Consider the following 15,890-nt stretch of genomic DNA (forward strand, 5'->3'; position numbering starts at 1 on the left):
AATTGTTAAAATAAGATAAAAATATAAGTGATTAAATTGTTTTTTTGGGAGTGTAGTGCGATGCGCGCTCGAGAACGGTCGCGTTTTCGCTGCACAGTACGAATATTATATTCGCGTTTTGCGCGGCAATAGCCGCTGCCCGTCTCAGTCGCGATGAGTTCTAAACCGCTCATCGCCAACGAAGTGTTGGCATTCATTAATCATGCCATCGATTATATGGATGAAGTCAGCATCGTGCAGATCTGCAGATCAGCCTACAAAGAGGACGAGGTTTGCAGTGCAAAGCTGCTGCTCTACAAGTCGCTCGGACAACTCGAGCAGATGCCATCCCGCCGAAGGGACGGTGGCGACAAGAGCCTGCAGGACATCATCTCCCTGCTGAAAAGGACGGATCCTGACGACGTGCCTGAATTCGTGGCGAAGGACTTGCATAAGCTGCCTCCCGTCACGTTCGATCACGTCGACGTCACCAGGCTGCTGAAAGACATAACGTGTCTGAAGGCAAGCCTGGAGGATATGAAGTCGAAGATGGAAGCTTCACAGGTTACCATCAGTGACCTGCGTGGTGAAGTGGCGTTGTTGCGCAACGCTGTTTCCATAAGTGGGTCATTAGATATAATCAATGTGAATACACGTCGCGGGGCGCAAAATGCGTCGGTCATCAGTTTCGAGTCGGCGAATTCGAGTGCGTCACCGATCGCCGATGTTGCTGACGACGCACCCCGCCCCGCCGCCGCCGCCGCTGCTGTGTCAACACCTGCGGCCGAGACATGCGTAGGAACATTAACCCCCAAACGCGCCTACGCGGCAGTAGCAGCCACCAACAAGCCCGTTGTGACGCAAACAAAGCGGGCCAAAGCAAAAGGGGGTAAACAAACCCGTGGCACCTCACAGCCACAGACTGGTTCTAAGAAGGACATGTGCGACAAGGATGGCTTCATAAAGGTTGAAAGGAGAAAGAAGAGGCCACCTTGTAGGAATCAGTGCGGTACCGCACAAACTGGACCCAACATCCTGCTGCGTCCTGCAGTACCAACGACGCAGTTGTACGTGTCCCGTCTACATCACACCACGACGGTGGAGCAGATCGTGGAGTATGTCCGATCCAAGACAAACTGGACCTTGAGGGTGGCGAAGTTGGAGTCGCGCCACAATACGAACTTCAATTCGTTCATGGTGCGAGTACCAACTCATCACATCGAGACATTCCTGAAGGAAGAGTTTTGGCCGAAAGGTGTCGTTTATCGGAGGTTCCGAGGATGGCTACGCGACACCTCGCTGCGTAACACGACGCCGACACTTCGTGTGCATTAGTTTTTTAAGTTACATAAATAAAATATGTATTAGTGTATGTTTTAATGTTATAATATTCGTGTATTGTATTTTTCTATGGGCCTTAGATGCCTGATTCAAATAAATAAATAAAAAAATAAATAAATAAAACTGTTGATCACAACATTTTTTTTATGCTGGCAAGGTGTTAGAAAGGGACAAACGGCCTCCGTTCTAACTATCCCTCTTTTTTTTTTTTTTTTTTTAGCGACGTAAAATCATCAAATGACCCCTCCCGCTGTGGGTTAGCAGCGGTGAGGGAGTGTCAGACTCTTACTGACTAAAATCGTCGTGTTCCGTCATAGGCCTTTTATGTACCAGGGCCGCGGTATCTCTTTCGAACAACCCGCAGCCCCGGCAGGCCTTGGCCCTGCTGGGCCCCGCTGGGGTTGCTGACATCTCTTTGAGGAGCGCGTGGAACAACGCGCGCCGTCGACACGGGTCTGTCGTCTAGAAAGACAGAGGGACGATGAGCCACCCGAACTCACCGCCCACAGACCCACGCCTACGGTGGCCGGGAGTCATCTCGCGACACCCGGCGCCCATGGTGTCTACCTGGTCCAGCGCGGCGGCCGGGATGAGAGGTGCGAACTCTCTGGCGTTCCGCCTCCTCCTTCTCGAGCATGACCGCTTCGCAGAAGGAGGCGACGGCATCCCATTCCCTCTCGCCCCGGACCATGGCCTGAACCAGGGCCGGACGCGAGAGGTCGCCGCCGCCCAAAGCCTCGACGAGGACCCGGCGGTGCCCTTCCCATGCGGGGCACACCTGGACTGTGTGGTCCACCGTGTCCTCGGGGCTGTCCGCACAATGGTGACACCCGGGCGCCTCCTCACGACCGATGCGGTGCAGGTACCTCCCGAAACAACCGTGTCCGGTGAGGACCTGCGTCATGCGGTACGTGAGGGCGCCGTGACTCCTCCCGAGCCACTCCTCAAAGAGGGGACTTACCGCCACGATGGTGGCGTGCCCTGCACTGGGTTGCGACAGTCGCTCCCTCCAGGCCACCATGAGATCGCGCCGGAGCTCCGCCCGCTGCGCGACAACTTGCCGCGGCAACGGGGTTTCTCCCCGGCGCTGTCTAACTATCCCTCTAGGCTCGGATTTGCCTCTGTGTATTATGCAACCAATTTAGTTCCTTATTGCGTTGGAATAGAGTTCATTTTCGTAAATATATATTTTGAGCGTGCGCAATCTTGTTTACGGCCAGTTTCTTCATCAAAAGTTAAAGTTAAAGTAATGTCTAAAGTAAAAGTAACGGTCAAATTCGTTTTTTCAAGGCTAAACTGACAGCAAAATTCATAGAAAAATTGAATTTAACCGTTACTTTTACTTTAGACGTTACTTTAGCCATAACTTTAACTTTAACTTTTGATGAAGAAACTGGCCGTTAGTATATTATATCTATGGTTATAACTAACTGATTAACAAGGTTCCATATTAATTATTCCTTTAAAAGCTGACGTTTCGGGAAGTACAGGCCATTTATAATGAACGACTAAACGCACTTTCCTGTCACTCCACCCCTTGGTTTCCGTCAACCAATTTAACGTAAATCCAATATAAAAACATGACTCGCTGAAAAAATATACTCAATTTTCCGGTAAATAAATTAAGTGTAATGTATTGTTTTTCGAAGGTATGGTAAAACCAAGTAACACACACTATTAACTCCTTTTAAATATATCAAGAACAAAAACCTATACTTTATATTGTTGTATTTTTTGCAAAAATAATCAAATTCTTTGGATTTGGAGGAAACTTAGCATTCAAATAGCTTCTTATTCTTTATTATATGAAAGGGTTGGTAGAAGCTAGATACAGCATAAAAACAACATAAATAAAACTTATTATATTTATAAAGAAAAACCGTAAAAAATACGGTAACCTATTGAGCCCAAAATACTTCCCTTACTTTAAAATTTATGCCTTCCGACCTATATTTTTTCCCAAACTGACTACTCCATAGAAACGATCCGATATCATAGACAGTATCGAACATATTCACTTCAAACTATAGCTTCGGAATCTAAAGTCTCAAAGTAAGTGCATACGAGTATGCGGACCCAGCATTGTTCGAACTTAAATGTCACATTGCAACTAAATTGAATTTAAGTTTTCGAATGCATCGGTGGGAGCTTCAGTACGTTGTTGTTTGATTTGCTTTGAGTGTATTGCAACCTTACCTTTATAACTTCAAAGTTACGCACTGTATTAAACCCTTCAATAGATAAGAAAAGTAACAAGTAATATAATATTAAACTCATGAAAAGGTATATCATAAAGTAGCTTATCCTGGCCACGTATGGAATACGTAGTAGATTATTTGCGTCAAATTAAACATTTTGAAGTAACCGCGGCCCTGATTTATACAGGATTTAACAAGGAATATGCTGGGTTTTTGTCAGTAAGTGTATGCTACTCAGTCACGCTGCACATCGGGAGAAACCATCTGATGATTACCCATAAAAAAGGCCTTTGTAAAAATATAAAAAGGCATTGTCTGCTTACCTTTAAATCTTTAAAAATTTAAAATTCTTAAACACACCTGCCCGTAGATGTTTAAAACATTATCATTTCAACTAAACTTACATACATACCTGTATAAAGGAACTTACTAATCCACTAATAAAGTTACGAAAGCTAATCTCAATCCATCTCTATTAAGTTCTTTATGAGCTAAACTAGTGAGGAACTCTCTTAAAGATTTATATACTTAGACACATTTAACTTTGCCGTAGGAAGCAGAAAAGTTTACAAGAAATCTCATTACTATTATCACGTAGTAATGAACAGACGTCGTTTATTATATGTGTTTTGATCATTATAAATATACTATCTCTATTATTTTACATGGTCAGTTTTGTGTCACCATGTCATTAAAGTTGTCTCAAAATGGCTCCAGCGTGATTTTGCAGCCCACGTTCGCCTTCCAAAAATTCGGGACTTTTTAGTGCCACGGTCTGGTAGAGACATAAGATAAAAAGGTTTTATTTTTGTATAAACTAGAATGTACTAGAATTATCTAAGTAAGTGAATAAGATAGACCTAAACCACTTTATGTAATTTGCTGCAACACAATAATTGTGTGCCAAGATAAACGGCAAAATTTAATTTAAGTAACAAAGGTAATTTCTAACGAAATAAAATTATGCTTTGTAACTCATGATCAAAATGTCTAATTTTCTCTTATATTATTCAGTTCTTATAATTTACTGACTTACAACCAATCTTGTATAGACTACTAATATAAAGTCTATCTAAAGTTCTTTCTAAATAAGGTACGGCTACGTCTGTAGTTTTCAACTGGCTAGGGAATATCAAAAGCGAACTATTTGCTAACGAAGCGCAATGAAGTCAATTCAGTTTTCTTGAAACTTTTGTTCAATTGATTATTTCCGAGACTTGGAATAACAAGTTCTATAAAATATATAGGTAAAAGTACAGAGATAGGAACTGTATTGATAAATCTTCTTCGGAAAACTTTTAAAACTCAGATACCGTCCAATATGAACTACTGAACCCACTAGAAGTGGAGTTTTGTTCCAAATCATTTACGCTGTCAATTAAAACAGAGTTAGAACAAGTAAATTAGTGCAACGTAAGTTCTACTTTCAAAATTAAATAATAAGAATGACATAGTTAGCTATAAACGATGCCATCTTTGCAAAACTTGGGTCAAAGTTTGGGTTACACCTTAGAGGAGTTTTTAACTCCTTTAAAAGACATGGCATACCAGCATTGTCAACACCGCAGTTAATACGAAAACTTCTAACTGTTCCCCTGTTTGACTTTACAACTTCACAATCTGTTTGACATCTGATCAGACCTTTATTCCTGTCCAAGATTTTACCGTTCAAAACCAGCGTAAAAGGGATTAAGACGGCGTAAAGTATATAGGGAAATACAAAATATGTGACACAAAAAATAAGTAAACGTTCGGTGTTGAAAAAAAGCGTTCATTTAAACTATTTATGTAAAAGAAAGCTGTATTAGTTACACTACTTATAACTCAAGAATCGCTGAACCATTTAAGCTGAAAATTAGAGAAGCGGGAAAAGGACGATAGTTTTTGTTGCCTCCCGGCTACGGGAAGTAGTAATTTTGGGATGCGGGGGTAACCGCGGGTGGAAAAAAAAATATCACAAAATTGCCATTTCACATGAAATAATATTACTTAACTTGTTTTACGTCATTCATATCTGCATGGATCAGAAACATGATTGATTTACATGATGTTAGATCACCACTGGTATAGTCAAGTCATACCAAGATTTAATACCCCGTTGACTGCGGATAGACTAGATACAGATTGTTTCGAGGTATTGGATAATCAATTTGGTTACGTGTAGACTGAAAGGCTAGACTGCGTGCTCCTTCATCCATTAATAGATACAAACCAAAACTAGTATAGCTATTATTACCAGAAATGGCAATAGAAAATATTAGTCATGAACTGAAATTTTCCGTTAATAACTAATAGCTTCATGTATTTAAATACATAAATATACTCTCTATGTTATTGTAATTAGTAGTCCGTTTTTATACTCGATTCATTGCGTAGACTGTTATTCACAGCACGGTCATTGAATATGAAAGATATAACGTTTACTTGAAATTAAACGTAAAAGAATATTCGTGAAAAATGCTCAATTTACCTAATTGGCGGTGGAAACTTGGAAAAAGTATATTTTTATAAATTAATATCCTTGGTAATCCAGCCTGCTTGTGATAAATGAGACCCGTATTATACGGATCTTTGAAACCACTGTTCTGTTAACGAAATAAGTTGGCACGTTTTTCAGGAACGGACATTAATTTTCGGGAAGTACTTTCCATTGTTTTTCTCCCGCTTAAGTGAAAAAATACAAGTCCGGTTTTATCAACTGCGGTTTTATTCCATATTTTATTATGCCTTGTGCATGAGGGTATTATGTAGGTTATCATTTGCTTGCAGTGAAAATGCTTTCAGTCAATGTCATTTGTATATTGATCGGATTGTGTAATATTGTGAGTTGTTACGTTTTATTACCTACCCATATTTACTGTGTTCAAAAGTATGCTTTTGTATATTTTTCTTTTAATTCGACAATAAGTACTTATATTATGGAATACTATCCGGAATTTTCCTTCTTATTTCGTTTGTATTTATTTTATTTCTCCAATAATATTCGTACGAGATAATTAAATCAGGTAAATGTAGCACGTTAATGCTTAAGTATACCTTTCAATCCAAGCCTAAACTTGCTCAAAGTTATCTCATAAATCACAGAAGTTGGAGGTCTGATGGAAAACATACAAATCTTACTTATGCCTTGTTAGGTATCTAATAATGAGGTCGAAAACGATAGGTATAGGTGCACACAGGTGTAAAATAGATATCTATTGCTAAGTATGTGTTTGTCGGAAAGATTATAAAAATCATGTCCCTTCGTGATGATCTATACTAATATTATAAAGAGGAAAACTTTGTTTGGTTGTAATGAATAGGCTCAAAAACTACTGGACCGTTTTTAAAAATTCTTTCACCATTCGAAAGCTACATTATCCACGAGTAACATAGGCTATATTTTATCCCGGTACGGGTAGTAGTTACCACGGGACGCAGGTAAAACCGCGGGAAAACGGCTAGTTAATAATAAATTGCTCGCGTGTGTTTTATACTACATACATAAGAAAATAAATACGGTTTTTTCTAATTTGTAACTGCAAAAATGTGTAAAAACTGTTTTCTCGAAGGGAAAAATCAAATAGAATCTATTTTAACACTTGTACCGCTGATGTTTAAGTCATAGGACCGAATCAACGGAATAAACATTCCTTTGTGTTCATGACGTTGGTTGAGAGTTTTCTCAAAATTGTTTTGTTAGTTTGCCCTACTTGCGGGTAATAGCGGGTAAAGCTTCGCTGTATGCTTACTAAAGATAGGAACTTGGCTTTATACTTGTATGGGTTAATTTCGGAATTCTTTCTCTAGTAAGCAAATCAACAGATATATAAGATATTGGGAACGTCCGTTAGTCTAGTGTAGTTTTCACCAAACTTTTTGTCGTCATAGAACATTGTACGAGTCGATGTGTAGATTTTCTTTTAGGTATTAGCGGGTGACAAGAGCACTAGTTGGTGCCAACTGGTTGTTTACATAATTTATTTATTTATTTACGAGTATGGAAGACTTACAGCTTAGTACAATATAATAGATAATTGTGTGACTAACTGATAGCCAATTACAAGTTTTCACTTCTAAAACTAGTTGGTACATAAAAAAGAACAGTGGATATAGATAAAAGAATAAAGACTATTCCCTAGAATGTCCGATCTTGACTTGATTTTACTTAAACCTAATAACACCAATTATTTACGGTACAGTATTTTTTATGCCAGATGAATATTTAGATAGCTGAACCAAACACATAAAAATTAACTACCAAAAATGATAGGGAAGAAGTTGCACCGCAGCACAAAAATCCAATTAATATTTGAGTGATATGGCATTCATCCAATTCGTAACCAAAAGTGATACACAATCTCTAATTTCCTGTTTATCTCATTTTCTGTATCACGCATGGCGTGCAGTATAAAAACATGTTGATTCGAAATGATATATGACGTAATTCATCAGAAAGGGTGAGTTACAAGACCCTGAGTGGCAAGGGAAGGAAAATAATGTTCTTTGCATTATTTTAAGAGGAATTTTATTGAATCATGCCCATTTTCACCAACAGATACCTAAATTTAGGGATCCTCTGAGAGCATTGAGGGAATACTTAATACGAATTTCATTTTCACCAAAGTTTAAGTGTCCCTTATAACCTTTATTATTTGGGGGAGCCGTTATTCTAAGTGACACTTAGTTAGGGAAACGTTAAGAGTATGTTGGTAAAAACGGGCATTAATCTTTTATAGTCATATCCAACTAAAAACTGCATAGTGAAAACAATCAAAATTATAAAATTACCTACAGTTTATAACTTCACAAAAAAAAAATAGATACGTATAGTTTAAACAGGCAAAACTTAAATTAAGGTATAAGCACTTGAATTAACTTTTCGCAAATCCCTTTATACAAAAGTAGATAATGTCAAGCAAACTTAAATAAACTTGATATAGGTCAGACATCAAGGAGATACGTTTATCACGATGTACCTAAAAAGTTTCTACTTTTAATTAAATTCAGCCTAATTACTCCTACACCGAGTAAATAGATACCTGTTTACATCTATACATATAATAAATCTGTAGAAAGTGATTGTTTGTTCGGGATTCACGTAAAATCTACGAATTTAATGCAGACAATGCTTATATACAAAAGTTCTACGTAACTTAGGGTATTACTTAGGCTTTGTTTCATCGAAATCGGTTCACTCTATCAAAAGATATGATTAATTTAGTGAATTCAAGATGTAAAATATTACGACACGCAATCTGTTTGACAAAACAGTACAGGTTAAAGTAGCTCCATCTGTGGTAAATAAAATACATCAAGAAGCGAGGTGGTAAATAACAATGAATTACCATTTACATTCTTTATATACTATTATTTCAATAGATGGAGTTGTGTATTTTCCGTAATTCACCATATTTTAACACGTAGTGTAATTTTTCGATACACATTTCAATAGTGTTTGTCAGTTTGCCGTGCCACAACAAAATCCAACTATAATTATTACCTTGATGAAAGGAAAATTAATAGATCTCAGCCAAATTTAAAACGGTGCCATCTAAATTATTTTTTGAACATTATGTCAAAAATGATGACTTTAGTGGAACAATTAATTATAATTTAAAGTTACAGATGGAGTTCATATCAGGATTTTTTTATAAACATAGTTTAGCTTATCTTCCACTAATGTGGTGGCCTTAAACAAATTACTTTGAGTGAGTAGTATTATTTTTTCTGATGCAAAATATGATACCTTAATCCTAGAAGAAATCAGGATCTATCTCTCGCAAGCGCTGCTAAGCGTGAGATAATGTAGGCTTCTGTAGCTTTAAATACCAGCCCAGATACAAAGTGCAGATAAGAAATGGGAGCTGCCTTATCGCGTCTGAAAACGTACAAAATACGCGTCGCATACCAGAGACATGCTTACTTTCAACTTCCGATCGCAATTAATACACTGTTCACTATTACGAACAGTCTCAGTTAGACCCGAGCCAAGTCTAAAAAAACACCTTTTATATAAAACTACGTTTGATATCATTCAATTACAAAGACAGAATTGTTCTCTGTTGCAAATCCTATCCACCTATATCCTATCCTAATCCAGAATGCATTGCAGGTGTGCATTGCACAAAAACCAATGGTATCCTATTCGAGAAGTCAAAAGAGTTGACCTGCCAACGTCAGCTTCTGCGCTAAGCAAGTGTTCTTAATAGTACCATCAGAATTACATTCATCGTTGAATGAGGTGTATAAATTTTCAGAAACCACAGTAACAGTAGGAGCCAAAGCGTATTATCGCTTCATAGAGCTCTGATTGGCCCCAGGTGACCAAGTCAGGTCTGATTTGTTCGTTCATCAGATCTTTGAAAGTGTTTCGGTGGATACTTACTGTCGTCCTGTTTACGTGTGACACAAAATATGGTATATAAACGTCCTAGGCAAGAGCGAAATTTTCCCAGTGTGCGGTAGTGACTCACAGTATACAACACTTATGTTTCTTTTGATTTGCTGGCTCCACCAAGAAATGACAAATTGCGAGCGTACATTTTGAAAATCTTGGCAAAACTGCAGGTTTCAAGTACGAACACATGAAGTGGACTCTCTCAGATACGTACATTTTGCCTATTCGTGAACTAATTCAAACATTTCGGTGGAGTCCCGGCTTAGGCCACCACATTAGGCGTGCGCGATCCTCGGGCGTGTGAGTAGCGCGGGCGCCGCGCGTGCGTCGCGAGCGCGTTGCGTGAGCGTCGCGTTTTGCTGCCCTGCGGCATTTGTAGCGCGCTCGCGGCGCGCACGCGCCGCTCTCCTTGACGTTTAACTGCTAAGGCGTTTAGCGGGCGGCGGGGATAGCGGGCGAAGGGGTAAGAACGCAACTCGAGCGCCGCGTGCTCGCCTCGAGCGCGTCGCTTGCACTCTTCACACATGCCGCAGGGCAGCAAAACGCGATGTTCAGGCAGCGCGCTCGCGACGCCCGCGCTACTCACACGCCCGAGGATCGCGCACGCCTAATGTGGGGTCAGCCTTACCATAGTGAGTAAGTGAAACTATCCTACCCTATGCGCCTGCTGATGATGATGACTCATTTCATCATCCATCCAGCTATTCCCCAACTATGTTGGTGTTGGCTTCCAGTCGCCGAATCTGTTCGAGTACCAATATTTTGGCTTGGAGCGACTACCTATCTGATCTCTTCAATCCAGTCACATTACAAGACATTATCCATGGTAAGACTGACAGACTTTCTGGCTTCTGATTAGTCACAGCAGCTGCAGAAAATGTACAAATGACAGCTTTGTCAGACTCAAAGCATATAGACATAGATTATAGCTGTTTCCTGTGAAAATTACTTACGCACTATACGTAATAATTTTCCAAATTGGCTGACTAGATCCAGAGATATTCACAACGTCACAAACTTTACTTCTTTTGTTTAGATAAATGGTCACATCCACAACACAACCTTGATCATTGAATCTATGCGACTGCTAAGTGCTAATCCTAATTATACTGTCACGTGAAAGAATGCACCTACGGAATAAGTAGTATTTTGACGATTCTATATTGCCCACGCAGACGAAGTTGCGGGCAACAGCTAGTATTCGAATAAAGTTTTGTGTTAAAGAATTTGAGTTTATTAGTGTAATACCTATTTATTTTCTTAATTTAGTTTTAGACCTTTTACTAAAGGTTGGAGGGAGTCATTATTGCTCTTTATTTAAATAGAGCCGATATTTTGTTTGTGTTTAGCCTGCGCGCCCTTAGTAGGATTTCTTGTTTTTAGAAAATCGTGAATTCAATCAGATTTTTTAGTAGCTCTGATACAGAAAAATACCTAATCGTTATTACAAATGTACTTCTATTCATCTTCATACTGATTTATGAGCAAAATTCAACTATTGGCCGACCAAATCTTTGTAGTGTGCGCGCGCTCTTAAACTTACAAATTGTTCAATGCAGAATACTGACAAATGCTTGCGGTTTCAAACTAAAGCGCAAACTTTATTTACAGGCAAAAGTTGCATACTATGCACTTCTTATGTTAATTCATTCATTTGAAAATAAACATGCATTGTGTGTGATTTTACTATAGTCCTTGTTTATTATCCAGTCGCATAAGAAAGAAAAATTCAATATGTTCAAGATGTGTCCACTACAAAAATAAAATTGCTGTCACCTCAATTTCAGTGTCCATAAAGATGTAAAGAATCCCTCTCTTATTTGCGGGGAAGCGTAGGTATCAAGTTTCGGGGAAACTGCTGTAGGTAAGAAACGGCAAATATTACACAAGTGTTCTATATTTTATTGTGTTTTCTGCTTAACGAACTTAGTTTATTACTTCTGTTTATTCCAGTGTTTATATTATTTCCTTAGATGGGCAAATTGGTGTTCACGTATAAAACACACATAAAAAAACTGGTATTTTTCTTGTTGTAGTCATAAAAAGATTTGAGTTGTATTACCAAAGTTAATATAGAAGAGATCTCATAATCCGTTAATTTCCACCCAATCTTTACTAATTTTGAATAAACAACAAATATAAACCCTTCAGCTGATTGCCAAAGCCCAGCTTAGTAAATCTCGCAGATTATCTAAAACCCGGTCGCAAATAGTATCAGGCATCCGACACCGAAAATGTTTTCAGTGTAACATTAAAAAATCGAATCTCTTTGAACCTTATCGGAATTTAATTTGAGGGCGAAAGAGAATCTAGTATTACTTAATTTAGCGGACAGTACTTTTCTTTCAATGATGTTAAAAATAGAAGGGTACTGGAGTCTGGATGTGTCATTAAAGGGTAATACTTTAAATTATTATACAGAGAAGCACCGACTGTCTGGTAGTAGGTATTAATATTTATATAGATATTATACGTTGTCTATTCTGGGAGTATAATTAGCAATGGCTGGAACGATGACGTAATACCTACTTGTATAATAGCCGTAACAATTTATAACTGAAATGTAGAAGTGGTTCTCGCTTGAATATCTTTTGTCTATTACGTTTGGTGTTGGCATACTACTACTCAAGGAGTATATAAGTGTTTGTTGAGTATACTGTGATTCATATTACCATTGACTATATACTATATATACAACGTTATTTATGAACTATTCAGAACGAATTTTTTGATAAGTTATGTGATTGAAATATCTTTATTACTTTCCTCTACGATAATGATGATGTGATGCGGAGGAATACTTCGACGCCTGATCGATGCTCTTTTATATTATATTTTATGTTTATACCTATATATTTTGTATATAGTATTTTTTTTAGTTTTGTATAAAGATAAGTAGTTTAAGTTTGTATACAAGGTGTTGATTTTCATTTGTGCCATACTTCAGGAGGAGGACATAAAATACGTAAATAATAGATTGGAATTACAATAGACGGGAAATAGCTAATATGCACTGCTTTTTTTGTCATTGTAATGTCGTAGTATTTCAGAAGTAATCCAATTATATGAATGAAATTTGTGAATAATCGTTGCGTATACTTTGTGTGAGGGCTTAGCACGGTTTTAAGGCCAATAACACACGCGCCAAGTTTAAATACGGCTAGATGACATTGACGGAATTCCGAAAAAAAAATTAAAAAAAATAATTACGTATCAATTTTTTTGTTGATTTGGGTCGAGAACCATTAGCAAAATTACGTCCTTGAATATGGCACGGATGCAAATCAACAGCTTGTATACGTATAGTGTGTACATTGTATAAAATAAATAGAGCTTTCCTCTACAATTTCAAACTATATTATTTATACTAATATAATAAAGACGAAACAGTTTTTTGTTTGTTTGTGCCCTAAAAGCTCCGAAACTACAGAACCGTTTTGCTAAATTGTTTCACTATAACAAAGCCATGTACCTACACTCTTCATATTTTCTACTGGTACTGGCAGTAGTTTCTCCAAGACGCGGGTGAAACCGCGTAGAACAGCCAGTTCACTAATAAAACTGTTTTTAAACATATCACAATGTCCGTTGAAAGCCGCAATAAAATCCAAAACGCCATTATTGTCTACATGGATTTATTTTATTACTTTTTTATTAAATCTATTTCAAGTTACGAGATCTGATTTCTCTAGGGGATAACACAGTACTTAGTTTTATGGACTAGTTTTTATTGGTTACGATAACACATGTATCTTGTTTAGTATCTAGCAATGTGGTGCTGATGGTATTATTGTGCACATAAAAAATAAGCCAAATGATGTGTTTTGCCATTAATAAGGATTTTATTGAACTTGGTTCTAAGATCAGGGATTATGTGATTCAAACCTAAATCTATTAAAGTGCTAGGGTGAAATACTGAAGTGTGGGTACATCTAGTTCTAGCCGGCTAAAACTGGTTGTAGGCGGCCACATGCAGCTAAATTTAGTTGTATCCTCTTATCTTCGGTTAGAACTAGGTAAAGCATTAACCATGTCGGCTAGAACAAGGAACTAGGTATAGTCGCACACGCACACCCTTATTTAACCACTCCGCTGTCCACGATAGTTAAACAATCGGTGTGTATCACATATGATTCATGGGACAGGGAAGTTGTGAAGGCAATTAAATCGGTTACTATGGTTTAGGTACCTACTCGTGGTAGTAGTACATAAAAAGATAATAATGATATGGCCATTCTGCAAATAACAACCATCTTATGAGATTTTACTGAAGCTTAAAATGAAAATAATTTTGTGACGTGATCGAAAGTCGTAGACCGAAACACAAGCACTAATGTGAAGTGGTTGAAAATAAAAAGCTTTCAATAAGAACTGAAACAGAATTGAGGGTGATATCAGCAATATAACGATTGATTACACACACTAAATTGATTGATGTGAGTTGGGTTCAGGGTCAATGTGGGATGATTTGAGTTATCGGCTACTGAAAGATTTTTAGTTCGTGTTGTTTGTTGATTAAGTTCAAAATGTTGAACATATTTTAGATTCCGAAAATTAAGGTATATTATGTTGTTACGTACGTGTACCTAATAATGATAACCTTACGAATATAAAGACTGTTAATAGATCGAAAGGACTCTGTTTCACGCAGGCTTACAGCACTTATAAAACTATCTATCTATCTATAAACCAGAAAGCACTGTATCAAGTCTGAGTTTGCATAAAATTGAGATCATTGCCCTCTTCCATCCGTCTCTCCTGATTGTATGCCTGTATTTTCTATATCTTATTGATTTGTCAGAAGCTAACAAATTATTTACCTCATCCATCAATGGTTCTATTTAATTGGTACCAATATAAGATTCCTCGCTTTCTTTTACTGAACCTTTGATAACTTGAGTGAAACTTTTTAACTTTATTTAATTGTGTTGATGTCAATAAACAGGGGCATTTGTTTACACTTTATTTTGTAAATAAATCATGCGTGTGGGTGGCAATGACTATAATGTAAATTAATTGCATTTGGTGAGTTGAGAGGAACAAAAAAAGAGTCAGAATTAATGTTTGGTCTTAAGACTTGAACTATCTACTATAGGAGGATATCAACAAATCTTAATTAAGTATGTAGTTTAAGAAGGAAAATAATATTAATTAGTCATTCATCATTCAGCAATGACATTGTATAAGAGCTTTGTCTTTTATTTTATTTAAGTTAATGTTTACTTACATTTCCAACTCATAAAGTCTTAAACGTATAGGTAATTACAAGGTCTTGCGCAAAAATAAGTAACTGTACTTATTTAATTTTATTAAACGTACTCTTAAAGGTTATATTTTTGTGCGTAAGTCTCTTTTAATCATCATCCTCATCATCCTCCGAACCTTTTCCCAATCATGTTGGGGTCGGCTTCCAGTCTAACCGGATTCAGCTGAGTACCAGTGCTTTACAAGAAGCGACTGCCTATCTGACCTCCTCAACCCAGTTACCCGGGCCCGGGCCCCTTGGTTAGACTGGTGTCAGACTTACTGGCTTCTGACTACCCGTAACGACTGCCAAGGATGTTCAATGACAGCCGGGACCTACAGTTTAACGTGCCATCCGAAACACAGTCAATGGTGTCTAAGATATACTTAGAAAGTACATACAAACTTAGAAAAGTTGCATTGGTACTTGCCTGACCTGGGATCGAACCCGCGCCCTCATACTTGAGAGGTTGGTCCTTTACCCACTAGGCCACCACGACATTCTCTTAATGTCAGTCTCTTTTAATATACGACATTATTTTTCTTATTGAGTTAATCCATCGTTGATCCGTGATATAAATTGCTCTTTAGGCAATCTTTACCTAAAAATGTACGTAGAATATAAAATGTTTCGATCATAATTTTTATTATGAAAACATTCTACATTTACGAGTACATGAAACAAATAAGTTTTTAGAAAAGGTGAATAGTGCGTCACTTTTTTTTATATTTTATAAAGTTCGAGAACT

General features: G+C 37.7%; 2 protein-coding genes across 2 annotated transcripts in view; both read left to right on the top strand.

The window, feature by feature from the left end:
- Positions 1-15,890, top strand: part of LOC124637040 (gonadotropin-releasing hormone receptor) — an 88,537-nt gene that overhangs the window by 26,657 nt on the left and 45,990 nt on the right. The window lies entirely within an intron of this gene.
- Positions 73-1,339, top strand: LOC124637041. Its single transcript, XM_047173359.1, has one exon. The coding sequence runs from the start codon at positions 154-156 to the stop codon at positions 1,312-1,314; it is 1,161 nt and encodes a 386-aa protein (XP_047029315.1). The 5' UTR covers positions 73-153; the 3' UTR covers positions 1,315-1,339.

Source organism: Helicoverpa zea, chromosome 15 (genome assembly GCF_022581195.2).
Source record: "Helicoverpa zea isolate HzStark_Cry1AcR chromosome 15, ilHelZeax1.1, whole genome shotgun sequence".
Classification (NCBI taxonomy): Eukaryota; Metazoa; Arthropoda; class Insecta; order Lepidoptera; family Noctuidae; genus Helicoverpa; species Helicoverpa zea.

Coding starts and splice junctions, on each gene's coding strand:
- LOC124637041 (XM_047173359.1), top strand. CDS start 154: ATGAGTTCTAAACCGCTCATCGCCAACGAAGTGTTGGCATTCATTAAT.